Genomic DNA, 16,095 nt, shown 5'->3' with positions numbered 1-16,095 from the left:
CAACAGTACCATTTATTCCAACGCAACAAATTTCGAGTGGTAATCGATATGTTTTAATAAAAATTTATCAAAGCTTTTTGCAAACAAAAATATTTTGCTGGCTTTCTATTAATTACCATATATTCAGAAATTTCGCGAATTGTTTTTTGAATACCGGCTCAGTGAAATATTGTTTATAGCATATCACGAACGAAACCGTGTCAGACTAAAAAAAAAAATATCTGCGGAAATATTCCAATTTGTGATGACCTGGGAATAACGCGAATTAAATGTGAGTACCGCGTTCATACACGGACATTAATTGTACGTGTGGCGGCGAGCTACGTCAGCTAACAATTAATCGCGGAAATCACCAAATGCCGAGCGATCAATCGTTCGCGCAGTTTCATATCGGCATAAAATAATGGTTGACAATTATTTAACTACTCCTTTATTTTCGCTGCGAAGCGAAATTGTAATATCGGGAAAACTCCGGCGAATTATTGTATAAAAGTTTCTTTGATGGTTACTGTTTGCATTTTATTATTTTCCGGATTTAAATTGGAAATGAATATCAATCGAGAAACTTTAATTCAATTATTAAAAACATTTTTTTTCGTAATATAATTCGCAACATCAATTAAATTATTAAAGCTTAATGCATGTCTTGCCGTATAAACAGGGGAAGGGATTGCATTCCTATGACAATTGCAACTATGGAACCACGAGGTCGAGGTGACAATAGCGTATTTTCATTTGGTTATAATGTCGCGTAATCGCGGCACAAGGCCCGGCATTGTCTTCCGTCCATCCGCGTACAATTATTCCGAATTGCACGCAATCTTCGTAAATTCTCTCGACGAGAGCGTTAATCGGTCTACCGCTTTAATCAACATCCTCGTTCATTGAAGAAGAAATTACTTCTCTCGAAAATTGAAAGAAAATTGTGGAAAAAAAAGAAAGAAGAAAAAAAACGGCATTTCACCGAAGGTAAAAATATCAGAGGCTCCCTGGCAACTTCTAACCCAATATTTGTCCTTAATTAAAGCTGCTGACGACGCGGCGTCGCAGAAGGCGAATTCGTTTCGTTAATTTGCATTCGACAGGCCGCGAACACGGCGACGTTCGATCGTCGAAATTTGCAAGAGAAAGAGGCGAAGCCACGGGGTCCGCGCGAAACGAGAGGAGTCGGAGGAGGTTTCAATCAACGCGTCGCGTCGCGTTGGTTGAAAAACAATTTCCCAGCGGGACGAGGACCAATGGCTGAATGTAATACGGCTTTTACGCGGGACGAGTGCGAAATTGATCCGACGCTTCCTATTAATTGCGAATGCCGTCGAAAATTCCGGGATTTTACTTTCTCCCCGTGCAACGAGAGCTCCTCCCGTCTGCCACTCCGGTGGTACGCGTACCTGGCCTCTGCCACCGCCGCTGATTGTATGAATTCACTGGATTAAACTGGGTCAATTCGCTGTTGGACCGCGAATGCACTTCGTTACGCGTGAATATGTGTTTTCGCAGGAAGCTTCTTTCTTGTTTATAAATGATCCGTTGTATAAGGTCACGTTGAAAACTATATTTTTCCTACCAAACGAAATGATTGATCATTCTGTTTATCTTACATACGTACGTACATTCATAACGGTGACGTCTCTTTCCGTTTGCAAATGCAGAATATAATTCGTGTAATGAGATTTCGTGCATTGCTTAATAGTGGTTAATCTTCTAAATGCAGTCTGTGAATTCACTTGTCCAAACTACCAAGAGTGAGTCAATAATTATCCAGAATTGGGCTACAACTTTCCATCGAAATTATACAGCACGGTTGGACGGTTTACTGCCGACCCTACTCGTAATTCAGTTCCACCTTATGCAGTGTCTTATTCCGCCAATTAATTCCAAAGACATTATTTGCATGCACCAAACACACATAGTGAATTTCGTTCGACGAACAAATCAATTAGCATTCATCGAATATTCGTATAAATCATGTTGAAACAAGTATCTCTAAAAATTATTTTATTCACTGTTAAGGGTCTCTCACGTACGAAGTTCTCGTTGAAAATGTCTGAACGTCTGGAACCAAGCGGAAATTAACGAATCCGTAGACGAATGTGTATACATGTATATCTATGGCGGATTGAGTAGAGGAATTCTCGACTGGAACGGCTCGATAACGGCGTGTTCGCCCTTAAAGAGGGGGCTCTATTTCTGGCTCGTTCGGCGCAACAATGCGCGTCAGTTTGGAGAAGCTCTTCTAGTGGATCTTGACGATCGTGCAGGGTTGAAAGGACGCGTAGGTGCACCTGCTGGTTCACCGTCGATTACGGCAGCCCCGTGTTACGCGTTGGTGCATCAACGTTATGTCAAAGTGGCCAACAATAGCTCCTCGAAGGTCTCGGCGATGAGCCTCGTAATCCGATGATAAAATGTGACATGTAATCTTTAGAACTTTGCCAACTTTAACACTAGATTGTCTGATGTTTTTTGTTGCCAAAATTTCATTTTATTCAAAACAATTTTTACATATATATTCTGCTGTTAAAATACGTTGTCCATAGATTTCTTTATTACATTTAGCACAGACGTCTTACTTCTATTTTTTTTTTTTTTTTAATGATACTTGAACTTTGAGTCAAATTGACTCGCTCATTTTTAATAATAAAATTCCTTGAAACTTATTCTAGAAGTCCAAAGAACTTGGACTACGTTCTTCTGATTTATAGATCTCATTTTTATGTGTGTAACCTAGTTCCTATTTTTTGTCGAAAATTTCGCATGCCGATTTTGTCATCGGACCTGCAGAACTTGTCGATCATGTCGGCTCGGTCACGTTAATTATTGAGTGGCCTGTACCGCGTGGATACCATGGATTCTGTCCAGTGTCACCTCAATTCTCTGTTGAATAGGTGAAACAGTAGAGGCTCGTAATGGATAAAATATCGATCAGCCTCCCTTTGTCTTTGCTATTCCTATTTCCTCATCCGCATTCATTTAAAACTCCATTAGTTTTTAAAAGTAGAAGAAATTCATTTCGAAGATGTATATTAGGTAATTCGTGAACAGAATTAATCGGAAATGTGAAGTAAGACAAGAAGCTGTCGTCGGTAAGAGGAACACTTGGGCTTGTTTTTGTTGTCCCATACGTCAACGTCTCAAGCAGATTCTCTCTCGCGCGGATGTCGCGTCTGCGTCTACTTAGTGAACGCAAGGGAAATTGCACGGCCCTCGGATGCGAGGAACTACACGATTTAATCTGTGTCTAACGTCATTAGTAGGCGCAGCAGGTATAGCTCCGTCGAATGCCATTACAGAACTAGGACAATTAATGCGTAATCGTCTTACGCATTGATGTACGAAACCAATGCGTATTGGGTCAGCGTGGGCAAGATTTGCTACCTAGTCTCCTTGGGTAACTTTGTGGAATCGATAGCTTATCGGAAGTCAATCACTATTAATTTCCAACGACGATTAGTTCATGAATGATCATGAGGTTGCATATGAAATGTCGTTCTGAAACTGGAAATCGTATATACAATTTGTCTCATCCTCCACTATGATGAATACTATTGAAGATCAAATAATTTGGTGCACAGTCAGTGTGTGGGAATTTATATCAGGGCTTACTATAGAATACTTAAATGAGAGATCCTTTAATGAGGGATCAGGCAAACAGCTGCCGTTTGCTGATTGGTCGACCGTTATTAAGGGGATCCTTCCGGTTTAAAGTGTATACATTTCTAGCAGTTCTAGCATTTAAGCAGCTCAAAATATATCTCTATATTCATAGAGGCAAGTTTAACGTGTGCATGCAGATGTTCCACGTGTCAAAGTGTAAAAGCATTCGGTAAAGAGACAAATAAGGAAAAAGATATTTAAAAACAAACCATGCGCATATACAAATGTATAAACAAATATTTTTTAATCCGAGACAAAATTAAAATCATAAATACAGAAAATTTCAAGTCTAAAACGTTATTAATATTTTAGAATTACAATTAAAGTTTTTCGTTTTCAAAAGCTGATATGCTGAACATAGTAAACATTTTAAAGTAGGTTAAATCGGTATTAATTTTGACTAAGAATCGCTCCTATTTTATTTACGTGCCATTGTATTGCAAAATACTTGGTACATAACTTCCATTAAATTAGTTGAGAGCAATGGCTGCGCATTGTCCGGTCCCTGATTTAAGTTAAAGATCCCTAACTGAAATTATTTAATTATTCAACAACGTGCGAACTGATAAATTATTTAAATGAGATACACTGATTTTAAGGGATTCCAGACCAGCTTTGTAAAATATATCTGAAAACTGTGACAGGTGCTCATAGTGCCAAATAGGGATCACGAATGGAAGATAGTAAAGGTCACTGTATCATGTTGCCAATACTCGATTTTGACATATCATGAAACTATTATTCACTATAGTCAAACATTTGACTTGTCGCAGGAAGTTCTAGAAAAGTAAGAATATATTTATGCAGAAATTGCAAACTATCTTGCAAAATATCTCGTGCACTGAAAACATGATACAATAACTAAATCTACTATGAGATAAGTTTTTCATGTATTCCAGTATATGTAACAGTCTATAGGATTTATGTACATGTATTTAAAGAAAATGACAATACAATGACTATTAATGTTCAAATAATTCATATTCTGTAAAACATGAGGATAATTGAGAATATTTTAGCTTATATTTTTATAATCTCGAAACAATCGTTCCCAAGGGGCGAAATTAAGAGTGCCGGGAGGAAGTTTGAATGTTCGTCGACCTTGCCGGCGTATGATCGATTGCACTGAGCAATTGCACGATTTACAGGCCGGCCAATTATTTTAAAAGGTTTTGTACCTGGGGGAACTCGGGCCAAACCGTTCGGGCGATCGATCCGCGGTCGGCCCCCGATCTGAGGCACGAGGTATGATCGCGTTCCGTTCTTCTCTTCCACCCTCGCTCCCTTTTTTCCCCGAACTTCCTCGCGCTTATTCGCTGAATTCGCGATTTATGCCAGGAATTTGCGGACCCGTCGAACAGGAAATTTGTTCCGACCGGTGCGGAGGAAGCGATGAACAGGGTCCGTGACGAGTATCTCGTATATCTTCGTTATATCCTTCCTTCCTGATTCACGGATTCCATCAATGGATTGTAGGCCACAAACGCTTACGCAAATTAGATGTGATCAATTATTGTCAACAGTTGCTTCTAGTCCTACTGTGGTGATTAATTCCTCGCTTCCCTTTGTAAGATTTTAATTGGTCGTAAATTAAGAGCTTGTTTCTCGAATTATTTTCTAAACTCGTAAGCAATTCATTTATGCTAACAACAAAAGCTGATTCCATCGTTAGGCTAATTAAGACAGAGTTTAGAAAATAAATGACAACAAATCCAATCTCGTACCTTCATTTATTTTCTAGTTTGCTTAATTATTAATTACAACCATAATAAACTCTTCCCTCGTCCTTTGACGCTTTCTCATCTATTTTTTTTATTTATTTCCATCACTGTCCGAGGTGGCCATGCGTTGTTTGCTTTAAGGGATCGCAGACGTTTCGGCAACGACCCTTTCGACAAATTGGATTAACTCCGACGCGAGACGTGGAAGCCAATCCGTGTGAAGAGTAGAAAAAAAATTATTGCGCTCTGTACGACGTAAGAGCGTTTAGATACGCTCTTCTTTTCCACGTTGTCAGAGAATTAAATTCCGGCATCTTTTTCCTTTGCGCGTATCGCGTGGAACATAATTCCGCGGAAAAACTTTGCCTCGCCGTTGAATATAATTTTTCTCTTTTTACGCCGTTTTTCTTGGTTTCAATTAGTTTAATGAATTTTAAACTAGAGGAAAAACTGAATGGATTCAGTGTTTAATTAATATCAAATCAGTAAGAGAAGAAAGTAAAACGTTTTATAAATAAAATTAATTCCCACTCGAGGACAAACCGTGAGTTTTACGCGTTGATAGAAATATTTTATCTGCAAAAGATAAAAAGTTAAAAAACATATCTTTTGCATAAAAATCCGGGATTTTGTCAGTAGATAATAAAATGTACAGCCTGCAGCTACTGTTTCTAACAAATCCTTGTCTAACTAGTCAAACCGCGTTCAAACACGCATGTTACATCGTTGTAACCACGCGACATTATAACTGCGTGTCTAAATAAATGAACGTATCAACCCCTAAAGGCCCATAAAGCAAGTTTCTTTTGTGAGCACGCGCTCGAATGCAAATGCAACCCCAGAACTGGTTCGTTTGCATCCCCGCGGAAGTTCACAGCGCAAATACAACATACGCGGGGACAGTGGTAACAATAATTATCCGGAGGGGTTGATGCATTTTCTAAAAGCACATAATTTACAATCCCGTGACCACGGAGATTCGCCGTATGTTCTATCAAGTCTGCATCAAAGAAACTGTTCCACCGGCATTATACTCATAGTCCGTTGACTGTGAGTTATCTATCGACTCTGCGAATGCGATTGGCAAAGTTGTGGTTCCATTATAGAAAGAATCAGATATTGAGAGGGCTGCTCCTTTGTGGAGGACATGAATGCTCCTGTGGGAAGTCAATTTTTTATGAGCATCTCGTTTCTCTTTATGCAACGTTCAAAGACTGGATGTTAGTATATTCGCAGAATATTAGATTGTTTTATAACATAGTATTAGCAGTTTTAATGAATTACTTCAAACTTCATTAAAATTTCTGAAAACTTTCAAATCATGTGAAGACTTGCCCTAGTAGTTTTAATGTGATTATAAAAGTTATCAGGCGAAAGGGTTCGTTAGTTAAAGGAAGATGATATAAGTTCCTATCGCATTTAAAATTAGTTTATTGAATTTCTATAAATAGGGCATCTCTTCGCGCAATGATTGTCGTCAGGCACGAGATGCTTTTTATTTTGACAGTCGTTTAGAAGAGATTGGCAATAACGAAAAGAGAGCGTCACGGGCTATCGTGTTCTTATTCCTGAACATTTTATTAGAAATTCCTACGTCGTGTATTGTACCAGTGGAAATCGACTATGGCAGCTGTGGAAAAACTAAAATAAAAATCTCCCCATCAGTTTATATTATTTTTTTACTGAATTCATGACGTAACATGGTTACATTTGTCTACGATTAAATAATGAGAAGCAATAAAGGTCAAAGCTTCTAATATCTGGACAATCCCCTAATTTCTGGTTGCACCAAAAAAAAAAGGAATTGATGATCGTTTACGTGTAAAATGGGATAAGACGAACAGATTTATCGGGAAAAGTTAGAGCGTCGAGCGACTTTTTATTTTCGTTGAACTGGAGTGCATGCGTACAACTAAACATGCCAGCACTCGGCCCGAAATTCAAAGAGATGACACAGCTGACGGGTCGAAAAAATCAGAGAGCAGCTTTCGGCAAAAATCTCTTTTGTGCTCGCACCGCGACGGTTGCGCGATAACACTCGACCCGTTCGCAGGCATTTTCTGAAATTCTGAAAAACGAAACGGCCACCAACGATCAAGATAAATGATTTCAACGCGCCAGATGCTGGAATTAAACCTTCTTTGAACGTTGAACTTGCTGAAGGGTAATATTTCAGATTAAAAATTGTCAATCAGATTCTGGAGAACACACGCTTGAGACGCTTTCAAATAATTAAGCAGGTCATGTTGCGAAGTGTACCCTAAAAAACATTTTAACATAAATTCTATACATTCTAACATAAATTTTTACATAATGCGTATTTAACGCTTAGCCGAACGTTCACTGAAATCTTTATTGAAGTGATAAAACGATGAATAGAGACTGTAAAGTTAAATTTCCCAGGGTACGCGAAATAATTTTTTTTTTACCAGCAAATGAATCTCCTTTATGGCCACTGGGAATGAATCGTTTCCACAAACTCTATTTCAAACTTTAATTGCATGGAAATCAATTTATTTTTCTCAGAACCATAATTAAAACTCTAAGAAGTGTATAATTAGAAAATACGAAAATTACTCTTAAGAAAATGAAAATAAAACGTTCTATCAATTAACAATTTTCTAAATTATCTATTGAGTTTTGGAAACGAATTAAATAAATGTTTATGAAATAAAAATTTACAAAACTTGCTGGACCATCGTTTCACAAAGCTGTTACCTAACCAGGGGTATTTAAAAGGTTGAATGTCCCCTTAACCGAAGAACAAAACTTTCTCCGTCCGATCGTTTGAGAGAGTCGTGACGGAAATCTCGGAGGTCCGTTTGTGGCGAGCACAGTGGGAAAGTTAATCCCTTTTAATTTACTTTAAAACCGATGGGGTTCGAGTTTCAACGAATCCAATTCCGCAGCCTGTCGACGGTCGCTGGTTGACTTATTACGCGGAAGAGTTAAACTTCTGCCTAATTGGTAATCAAAGAGTCGTGCCGAAGTAAGACAGCCAGGAACAAAGTTCTGGCATCGCCTGATAGAAAATTATTAAACTCGTTCGACTCATGATACGTCGGAGGTAATTAATTGCTTTCTAGAAAATTGGCTGCGAATTTTTATGCATTTACAAAAACAGTAGCAACGTTTAAGGTTGTATGAATCCTTACACAAAAACAATGACAAAGCGTTGAGATTATAACAATTAGTGGATGTTGTAAACTCATAAATTAATTAAATGTTGAGAAATGTTGAGGCCCAGTTGGAAGGGACGTTGGTCCATTAAACATAGTTTTCAAGCTGTACGAATGCGAAACGTGATCCTAAGTAACGGTTCTTGCTACGTACAGTTGGAGGCTCGAAACCTTCTAGGAGAGACTTTAAACTTTAAATCCAGCTTCCGCCACCCTTCCGTTGCGCAACGATATCATAATTCTTACCCTGCTTTACCTGGCCTGAGCATCGACGCGTTGCGTCCTCGAGTCACTTAAAAAACTCTCTCTCGGAAGTCGTATTAAGCAGTGCTTCAACTGCTCTCTGACATAATTTTAGATATTCAAGTATCTCATGACTGATAGTCGAGAAATTATCATATGGAATTTTGAACCTTCAATATTAGATGAAGAAGTTATTTATATCTCGCAAAATTTTCAATCCTGTCGCAATTAATCTACTGTCACAGATTTGGACTCAGCGAAAACGCATCCACATTTTCATCTAAGATTAGCGTAAATATTCATGCTTGGCTGCCTCGACGCGAACGAGTGAATAAAATCTGCGGATAATCGCCGACGAAATTACCGAGTGAAACGCGAGGGTGGAATTAAAAATGAAGCTCTGCTATGATACATCGGGCGTAATTAACCCCGTTATCAGCTAAGGTTTCATCCGCTGGTCGAGCCTCTTTATACCATCCACCGTCGAACTATCAAGCTGGCTCGCGATCCTGACTGGTTGACGAATAATACTCGGACACGAAGGTCCACATAGCTGGCTCTTTCCGCGGCCGGGTCGAAATCAAAAGCACGGATGACACGAAAAGCCTCCTCGGCACGAACGGCTCGTGTGTGAGCGCGAGAGACGAAGGAGGATGGTTTAACTGCGCGGCAGCGGGTCGAAGCTGAAGGAAAGGCTGCCCAAGGGTCGAATGCAAATACGTTCGCGCGTAATTGCAATCTACATGTTTATAAACCTCTTTTGCATGTGGCGCGTCACCTTTTTTTCTCCTCCCCCCCGCCGGCACCCCGTGGCTGTTTCGAGACTCGGCTACGAGCCCTTGTCATACATACCTCGCGCCGCGCCGCCTCGTGACGTCAGGGCCACTCGGGTTTCGTTATAATTAAGCCTAAATTTAGCCGATGCGACAATAATTGCGCGTGGAATCGCGAGAAATAGGCCGTAACGAGAGGGGCAAACGAGGAAACAACGTTCTTTTCACGCCTGGTTTCCTCTGACAGACAGTAGCACAGCTTGCGATACAACTGCAGTAGTACGAACGTACAATAGGTCAGACTTACTCATTTTAATCCCTCGCTTCGAATTTATAATTATTATATCCGAAAAAAAAAAAACGTTGTCCTATTAATTTGCATACATAAATTGGAAAAAGTACCGTGGAAAATACTGCGCAAACACGTTGAACTAAATTGGCTGCCGGTGTTAGCAGAGATTAACAAAACGACACGTTACGTTACGGGCAAACATTCTGCTGTTGTTTACGAACACAAATCCGCGCTTTGAAGTTGGGCAAAGTTTGCATTTGACGTATAGACTAAATAATTTAGCGAATTTAATTAATTGAGAGAACACCGAGATTACTTTGACATTTTGTCATAGGCGAACACTCGTTAATAATTATAGTTTATGTTTATCAAAATCTACATTTGGACGTTGCGATTGATTGTTTCAGGCGAAGGAGGCCGAGAACGAGCTTGAGGGTATCGATTTGTCGGATCCCGATCTACATAAGGCGGCGACGAAGATCCAGGCGAGCTTCCGGGGTCATAAGGTCCGTCAGGAAGTGAACGTCGTCGGCCAGCCGGAGGAGCCCAAGAAATAAGAGGGATGAAAAAGCAGAAAAAAAAATAAACTAATAAATGGGTCGGTCAACAATAACAACAATAACAACAACAACAAAAACAACAAAAATAATAGCAGAGAATCGGGCTTCATCTTTGCTTTTCCGTTTATCGCCGAATCCGCTTCGCGAGCGAATCCTTTTTTTACAAATCCCCACAGAAATTTAATGGCGTTTCTAACGCGAATCCTGTGTCCCGTTCATTACGTGAAATTTAGCTTAGGTTTCGTGAAGGTAAACTGTTTCTCATATTTTATCGCATATACCTAAACGTTTACCCGATGCATTCGATACGAATATCACTGATCCCGATGCGACGATGTATTATTTTACAACCGAACGATTATCGATTTCGCAAACGTGCACGCGTCGTTAACGTTGATTTTCGTTATTTACAAATTGGCGTTTCGTCGACGTGAGACGCGAAACCTCGCGTGGAACAAACGAATCGGGAAACCGGGCGAAGTCTATAAAAAATACACCACGTAGCTTATTATAAGGCTCGGCAGACCACGTAATAGGTACTTACCGAGTCGAATTGAAAATCGCGGTCAAGCATGAACGAGAGTACGTAGTAAGCGCGATTAGTCGAAGAAGGCTGTTTGAGTTTCACAGTTGCCCGCCGCAGCGGCTTGCACTGCGCTGGCCGACCGAAGGAACGAAGGGAACTCGACGAGAAACAAAGGAACGGCGACGAGAGGAATTAATTGACTCCGAAAGTGGCGAGAGCAATCTTTTCAGAAGTTCGAAGGGAAGCGCGCGAACCAGGGTTGAATACGTTTCTTCGGCCAGATCCAATTACTCGGCTCGATTTAATCGCGTATTCGCCGCCGATGGTTTTCGTTTAATCAACCGATACGTACATACGCGCGCGGGTGCCGCACAGATTCGAGATTAACAGTGGACCGATAAATTCTTGTATCTGAAATTTATCGGCAATCGTAAAACGCGAGAAGGATCTATCAAAGCTTGGCGCCAGATTATGCTCTTCCGTTGCACGTAGAATTTCGTCGTTCGTATCGGACGTCCTCTCTGCACTCGCGAACTCGCGAAACGTAGTGGAAAATTACACCGGTTAATTAAAATAACCAATGAGCACGCGACACGAGGATATCGCCGGCTCACGGAAGAGCAGAATCGCGTTTCCTCTCTACATGTGCATGCCTCTGATTCGAGGATAATTGAATGCAAAATGAACGTAGAAACAGTTGATAATCAGTCGAAAGTCCAGTCATTTTATTCCCCTTTTCGAAGAGATTATACACGACTTGTGATATTACTGAAACTCCCACGCAAATCGATGCAATCTGCTGTATTTATTGTAATTTCATAAAAAAGAGGAAATAACACGGGAAAATGTATTACCACGGTAGGATTATAAAAAGGGGAATCAGAGTTTCGATCATTGATCGAAATTACTATATTCTCGGTGAGAAAGCGCATGCCTGTGGCAAAGAACATGTTTAATCGATAAACGTGTCGTCGAAGTTTCATCGTTCCAACTTTTGCGAACTCGGTCCGTAGTTTGGCCACGTAGCTGCACGCAACTTGTTTTTCTCAACACTGTTTTACGCTCGATAATGCAATAATTCAACGATTAAACAAAAAGAAGAAAGAAAACATTTTGATAGTCGAACTGCCATGTAAATCAGTTAGGCACGCGTCACCCTATTTTTCGTCTAGTCTTCAATTTTCTATGTTGAGGAAATATTGTTTTGTTTTTAGCAGGCCTAAAAACGTTATTCTTATTTAATTGGTTTTTATATTATTATTTTTTAACGTTCGGCAGGAAATTCTATTTTTAAAACATGACTATCTTTTTTTAAATTTGGAGGATTATATCTCGTTTGGAAACAATATTTTTTTAACAAGGAGGAAATATTAAATATATAAATGTACTGTTAAAAATAATTGAAAGAATCTCTTAGCCAAATATTTGTTAAATCGTTTCGTTAATAAGCTCACACTATTGTCACATAACATTATAATACATAAAACATTTTATTTCAAACCGAATCAAATATATTTCATCTGTTCTTCTAATCACCACGCTTCGCGCGATTGTCGGAGGGTAAAACGACTAAATATATTTTATAGAATCATCAAACGTTTGATTATTTCCGGACCGCAACGCGCTAGTTTGACCGTGATAAGGTTTAAATGTTCAGCAAAACTGTCCTCGTTTTATCAGTCCTTTTAACGACCTAAATGTTGACTTCGATTGCCGTTTATTTCTCCTGTAAATAGTTTTCGATACGCATTGTCGCGTATCGCAACGTTACCATCGAACATTATGTAAAACGTGACTGCACCTTCGGGGAACGAGTGCATGATCGAAGACGTGTCACATGACATCTTGCTTCCGATAATCGTGGTACCAAAACAATTTTCCAAAATTTTATAACCACCAGAAACGACACATGGTTTTGGGAAATGAAGAATCCGCGAAGAGCTCGATACTGTACAGTATTCTCATACTAAAAAGAGTACGTTATGAAAAAGAGAATATTATCCAATACACTATACAGCTGTTACCAATAATATTAATATTACTACCAATAATGCTTCATTTTGGAGTGACGAATCTCAGACTTCTCTTAGCCATACTTTGATCTTGTCCTAATATATTTTCCAAGTAACACCAACTGAATCGTCCATCAAATACTAAATACCAAAACGACGCCAAAAAGGAATTTATTATAATAATCGTGTACATGTCCTCAACAATTCCTAGTTCCTATTCTCGCGATGTCCACTATTTTTTGCGTGCTCTACGCGTCAATTTCTGTCTGTATTAATCCCGATGATCAACGAAGCATGTATCACGTTTTTCGGCGTCCCCACGCGCGATTCGCACGCGAACATTTTAAATATCCTTCGTGCTTGATTCCTCTTAACATTCTCACGTATACCTATCACATAGGTTACTACTACTGATAGCTTGTAGAAAGCTGATTTCAACTATCGTTGAAAATGTCTACGAAATTCACATGAAAACTAATTTATTTCTATACGATTATTTTTATTGGGAGGAGAATCGAAAACGGTAGCTGATTCGCACTAAGACTCGTCGAGTCTCGGCAACGACACGTTAGAAATCTAACACAGAGATGGAATCTAAGACATTGAATCTATTTATAATATTATATTCCTGTTATAATAATATTTGTATGCTACTAAAAGGCTCCTGTATGAATATTATTATAATCCACATTGACATTCTATACATATATACATATATTAATACTATTAATATATTGTATTTATATTATATGTGTATAATAATATTAATATTATCAAATATATATATATATATACGAACATCTATGATCTCCGTCAACGATAATTACGAGAGCATTTTATGCGTTTTATCATTGCCGCCTGGTGGGAATCGGCTTTATATTTTAACGAGGAAACAATTTTACCGTTCGTTTTTCAATAAAATCCGTTTTTAATAATATATTTCAACCAAAGAATACGATATTTTTTTAAAATCACGATGATTAACGAAAAATCGACTATCGGGCATTCGAGCAAAGTTGTGTACTGGAAACAGCGAAATTCTGTTCCCAAGATGCCATCTTGGAAGTGAATATCTACGAGCAGCAAATTGATCGATTTGGTTTCGCTTCGAGCAGAAATTGTTGTTTAAGGAGATTGGTAATTTACTGAAGAATAATTGAGGATATTTACTAAATACTTTGATGCTTCTGTAGTTGAGAGACACGTTTCCTTCGCGTGATTAGCGAGACTAACAAAGAGGTTGTTGTAATTAAAGTTCTAGGCATTTTCTTCGGTACGTAACGTTTACCACACAGACATTATAGATTAGCGACGCACAAGATGTTGCAGTAAACCGTACTCTAAGGATGTAACTAAACACTTATTGTAACGTTTAAACGATCAGTATCGTGTATGTAACCTGTTTGTTTAAAATAAATATCCATTAAGTGTACAAATAACAAGCTACGATCCATTCGTAGAAGTAGACCAACAATTCAATTAATCGCCCCGGATCAGTAGTTCTTTTCGTTATTTTATGTGCGATCGATTCCTTCAATAATTTCCAACGAAATTTTCACTTGCACGTATGGGGCAAATGATCTTTTAATAAAAGTTCTACAATAAAAATTGATTAGGCCGCACGTACGGCACTTAAATTTAAATATTACTCGGCTCACTTCGTAGATGACGCTTCGGTCGCGGAAAAATCAATGTTTACGTCGTCCACGTGATTTTGACAAGTTACATATTCTACTTGAATAATTTTGTATAAATTTGCATAATCGCGTGCTCGTACACGAAAGTGTCGTTCAGTTATAAATAGAACACAATTTGTACTTAAGTACCAGGAAGTTCAATCATGGGAAAAAGGTATTACTGTGATTACTGCGACAGATCGTTCAAAGATGATCCAGAGGCTAGAAAAAAGCATCTTTCGAGTTTGCAGCACGTGAAAAATCGTGCAGACCATTATAATACATTCAAAGGTGATTACTCGACGCAAGTTAATTAAGAAAAATACGTTCGATGTGTTCGAGATCGTGACATAACCTCAACGTTACGATCATTTATTAATATTTCCAGATCCCGAAGTTATACTGAAAGAAGAAAGTTCGAAAGTACCATGTAAATGGTATATGAACAACGGCGAATGTGCATTTGGTCTTGGCTGCAGATACTCCCATTATACTCCTCCTATGATATGGGAACTCCAATGCCTTGGTAACAATAATTATTAATCATAATTAAATAGCTAACAAGAATTATTACAATGGATATTTATATATTATTTCCATTTACAGTTGCGATGAAAAATCAATCGAAGCTGAACTTAGCGCCTGAGAATGGCTGGCCCAATCCTGATGACATAATCAAAGAATATTTCGAGAATTCTCCAAGCACGAGTAGTTCAGAAGATTTTACTTATCCTACGTGGCATAGACCTCTGGAATTACAAAATTACAGTATGCTGCCGCCATCACTGTGGCCGATTACTCCAGAGAGTTTAACAAATACCACAGCATTTACAGAATGGGGATAAAAATTCTAATTTATTAAACAAAAATAAAATTTTAATTGTACTTTTTTAATCAAGAGACTGATTGTAATAAAAATAAGCTAAATAGGAACTAATTATTTGTACTTAAAATCGAAGGAGATTTTCGTTGTTTGAATAAAATAATGATTTAAGTGTTGATTTTCTGTGTGAAATGCACCATCTCCCGAGGCGCGGATGAATCAACCTCGTCGCTGGTCGGTAACCTTCGCGGCGACCATCTGGCGTCCCTCCCTTCTCCTGCGGTCGCCCGTGCCGTACAGAACGGAGCGGGCAAGAAGCAGCACACAATGAACCTGAAGGCGCACACCACACAGTAGCGAAGCGCCCGTTGCCACGATAGTTTGGCGTCGTTGGAGCGTCGCGTTCGGCGCGCCGCCGTGTCGTTTTGATTCGAAGAAAGAAAAAACGAAGCAAGTTTATTAAGTGCGCGTAAAAAATTCGTATCGCGATTATGAGACTGACTTATTGTGAATCTACGCTATTGTGCGAACCGGAAGGTGTTTGAAACTTGGTTCGCTTTAGACGGTGAGCATCTCGGCACGGCGGGACGCCGGCCCCTCGATCGGCCGACTGGATTCTCGATCATCTCCATC

At 39.1% G+C, this 16,095-nt stretch overlaps 2 protein-coding genes across 2 annotated transcripts in view; both read left to right on the top strand.

The window, feature by feature from the left end:
• The window catches only part of igl (IQ calmodulin-binding domain containing protein igloo), an 83,278-nt gene extending 70,736 nt beyond the window's left edge, over nt 1–12,542 (top strand). The window contains exon 4 of the mRNA XM_018038085.2: nt 10,273–12,542. Coding sequence (XP_017893574.1) covers nt 10,273–10,422 — 150 coding nt within the window. The 3' untranslated portion in view covers nt 10,423–12,542. The remainder of the gene's footprint in view (nt 1–10,272) is intronic.
• Nucleotides 12,543–13,722: 1,180 nt separating this feature from the next.
• LOC108633093 (zinc finger matrin-type protein 5) lies at nt 13,723–15,638 on the top strand. Its single transcript, XM_018038078.2, has 3 exons — nt 13,723–14,930; nt 15,028–15,165; nt 15,246–15,638. The coding sequence occupies exons 1-3, from the start codon at nt 14,804–14,806 to the stop codon at nt 15,482–15,484; spliced, it is 504 nt and encodes a 167-aa protein (XP_017893567.1). The 5' UTR covers nt 13,723–14,803; the 3' UTR covers nt 15,485–15,638.
• The last annotated feature ends 457 nt before the right edge of the window (nt 15,639–16,095 follow it).

The sequence above is a fragment of the Ceratina calcarata genome, unplaced genomic scaffold, assembly GCF_001652005.2.
Source record: "Ceratina calcarata isolate Rehan_Ccalc_2016 unplaced genomic scaffold, ASM165200v1 scaffold183, whole genome shotgun sequence".
NCBI classification, from domain to species: Eukaryota; Metazoa; Arthropoda; class Insecta; order Hymenoptera; family Apidae; genus Ceratina; species Ceratina calcarata.
The sequence above is the reverse complement of the archived record's forward strand: the minus strand, read 5'-3'. Positions and strand labels throughout refer to the sequence as shown.

Coding starts and splice junctions, on each gene's coding strand:
- LOC108633093 (XM_018038078.2), top strand. CDS start 14,804: ATGGGAAAAAGGTATTACTGTGATTACTGCGACAGATCGTTCAAAGAT. Junction 14,931..15,027: donor CCATTATAATACATTCAAAG/GTGATTACTCGA, acceptor TAATATTTCCAG/ATCCCGAAGTTATACTGAAA. Junction 15,166..15,245: donor ATGGGAACTCCAATGCCTTG/GTAACAATAATT, acceptor TTCCATTTACAG/TTGCGATGAAAAATCAATCG.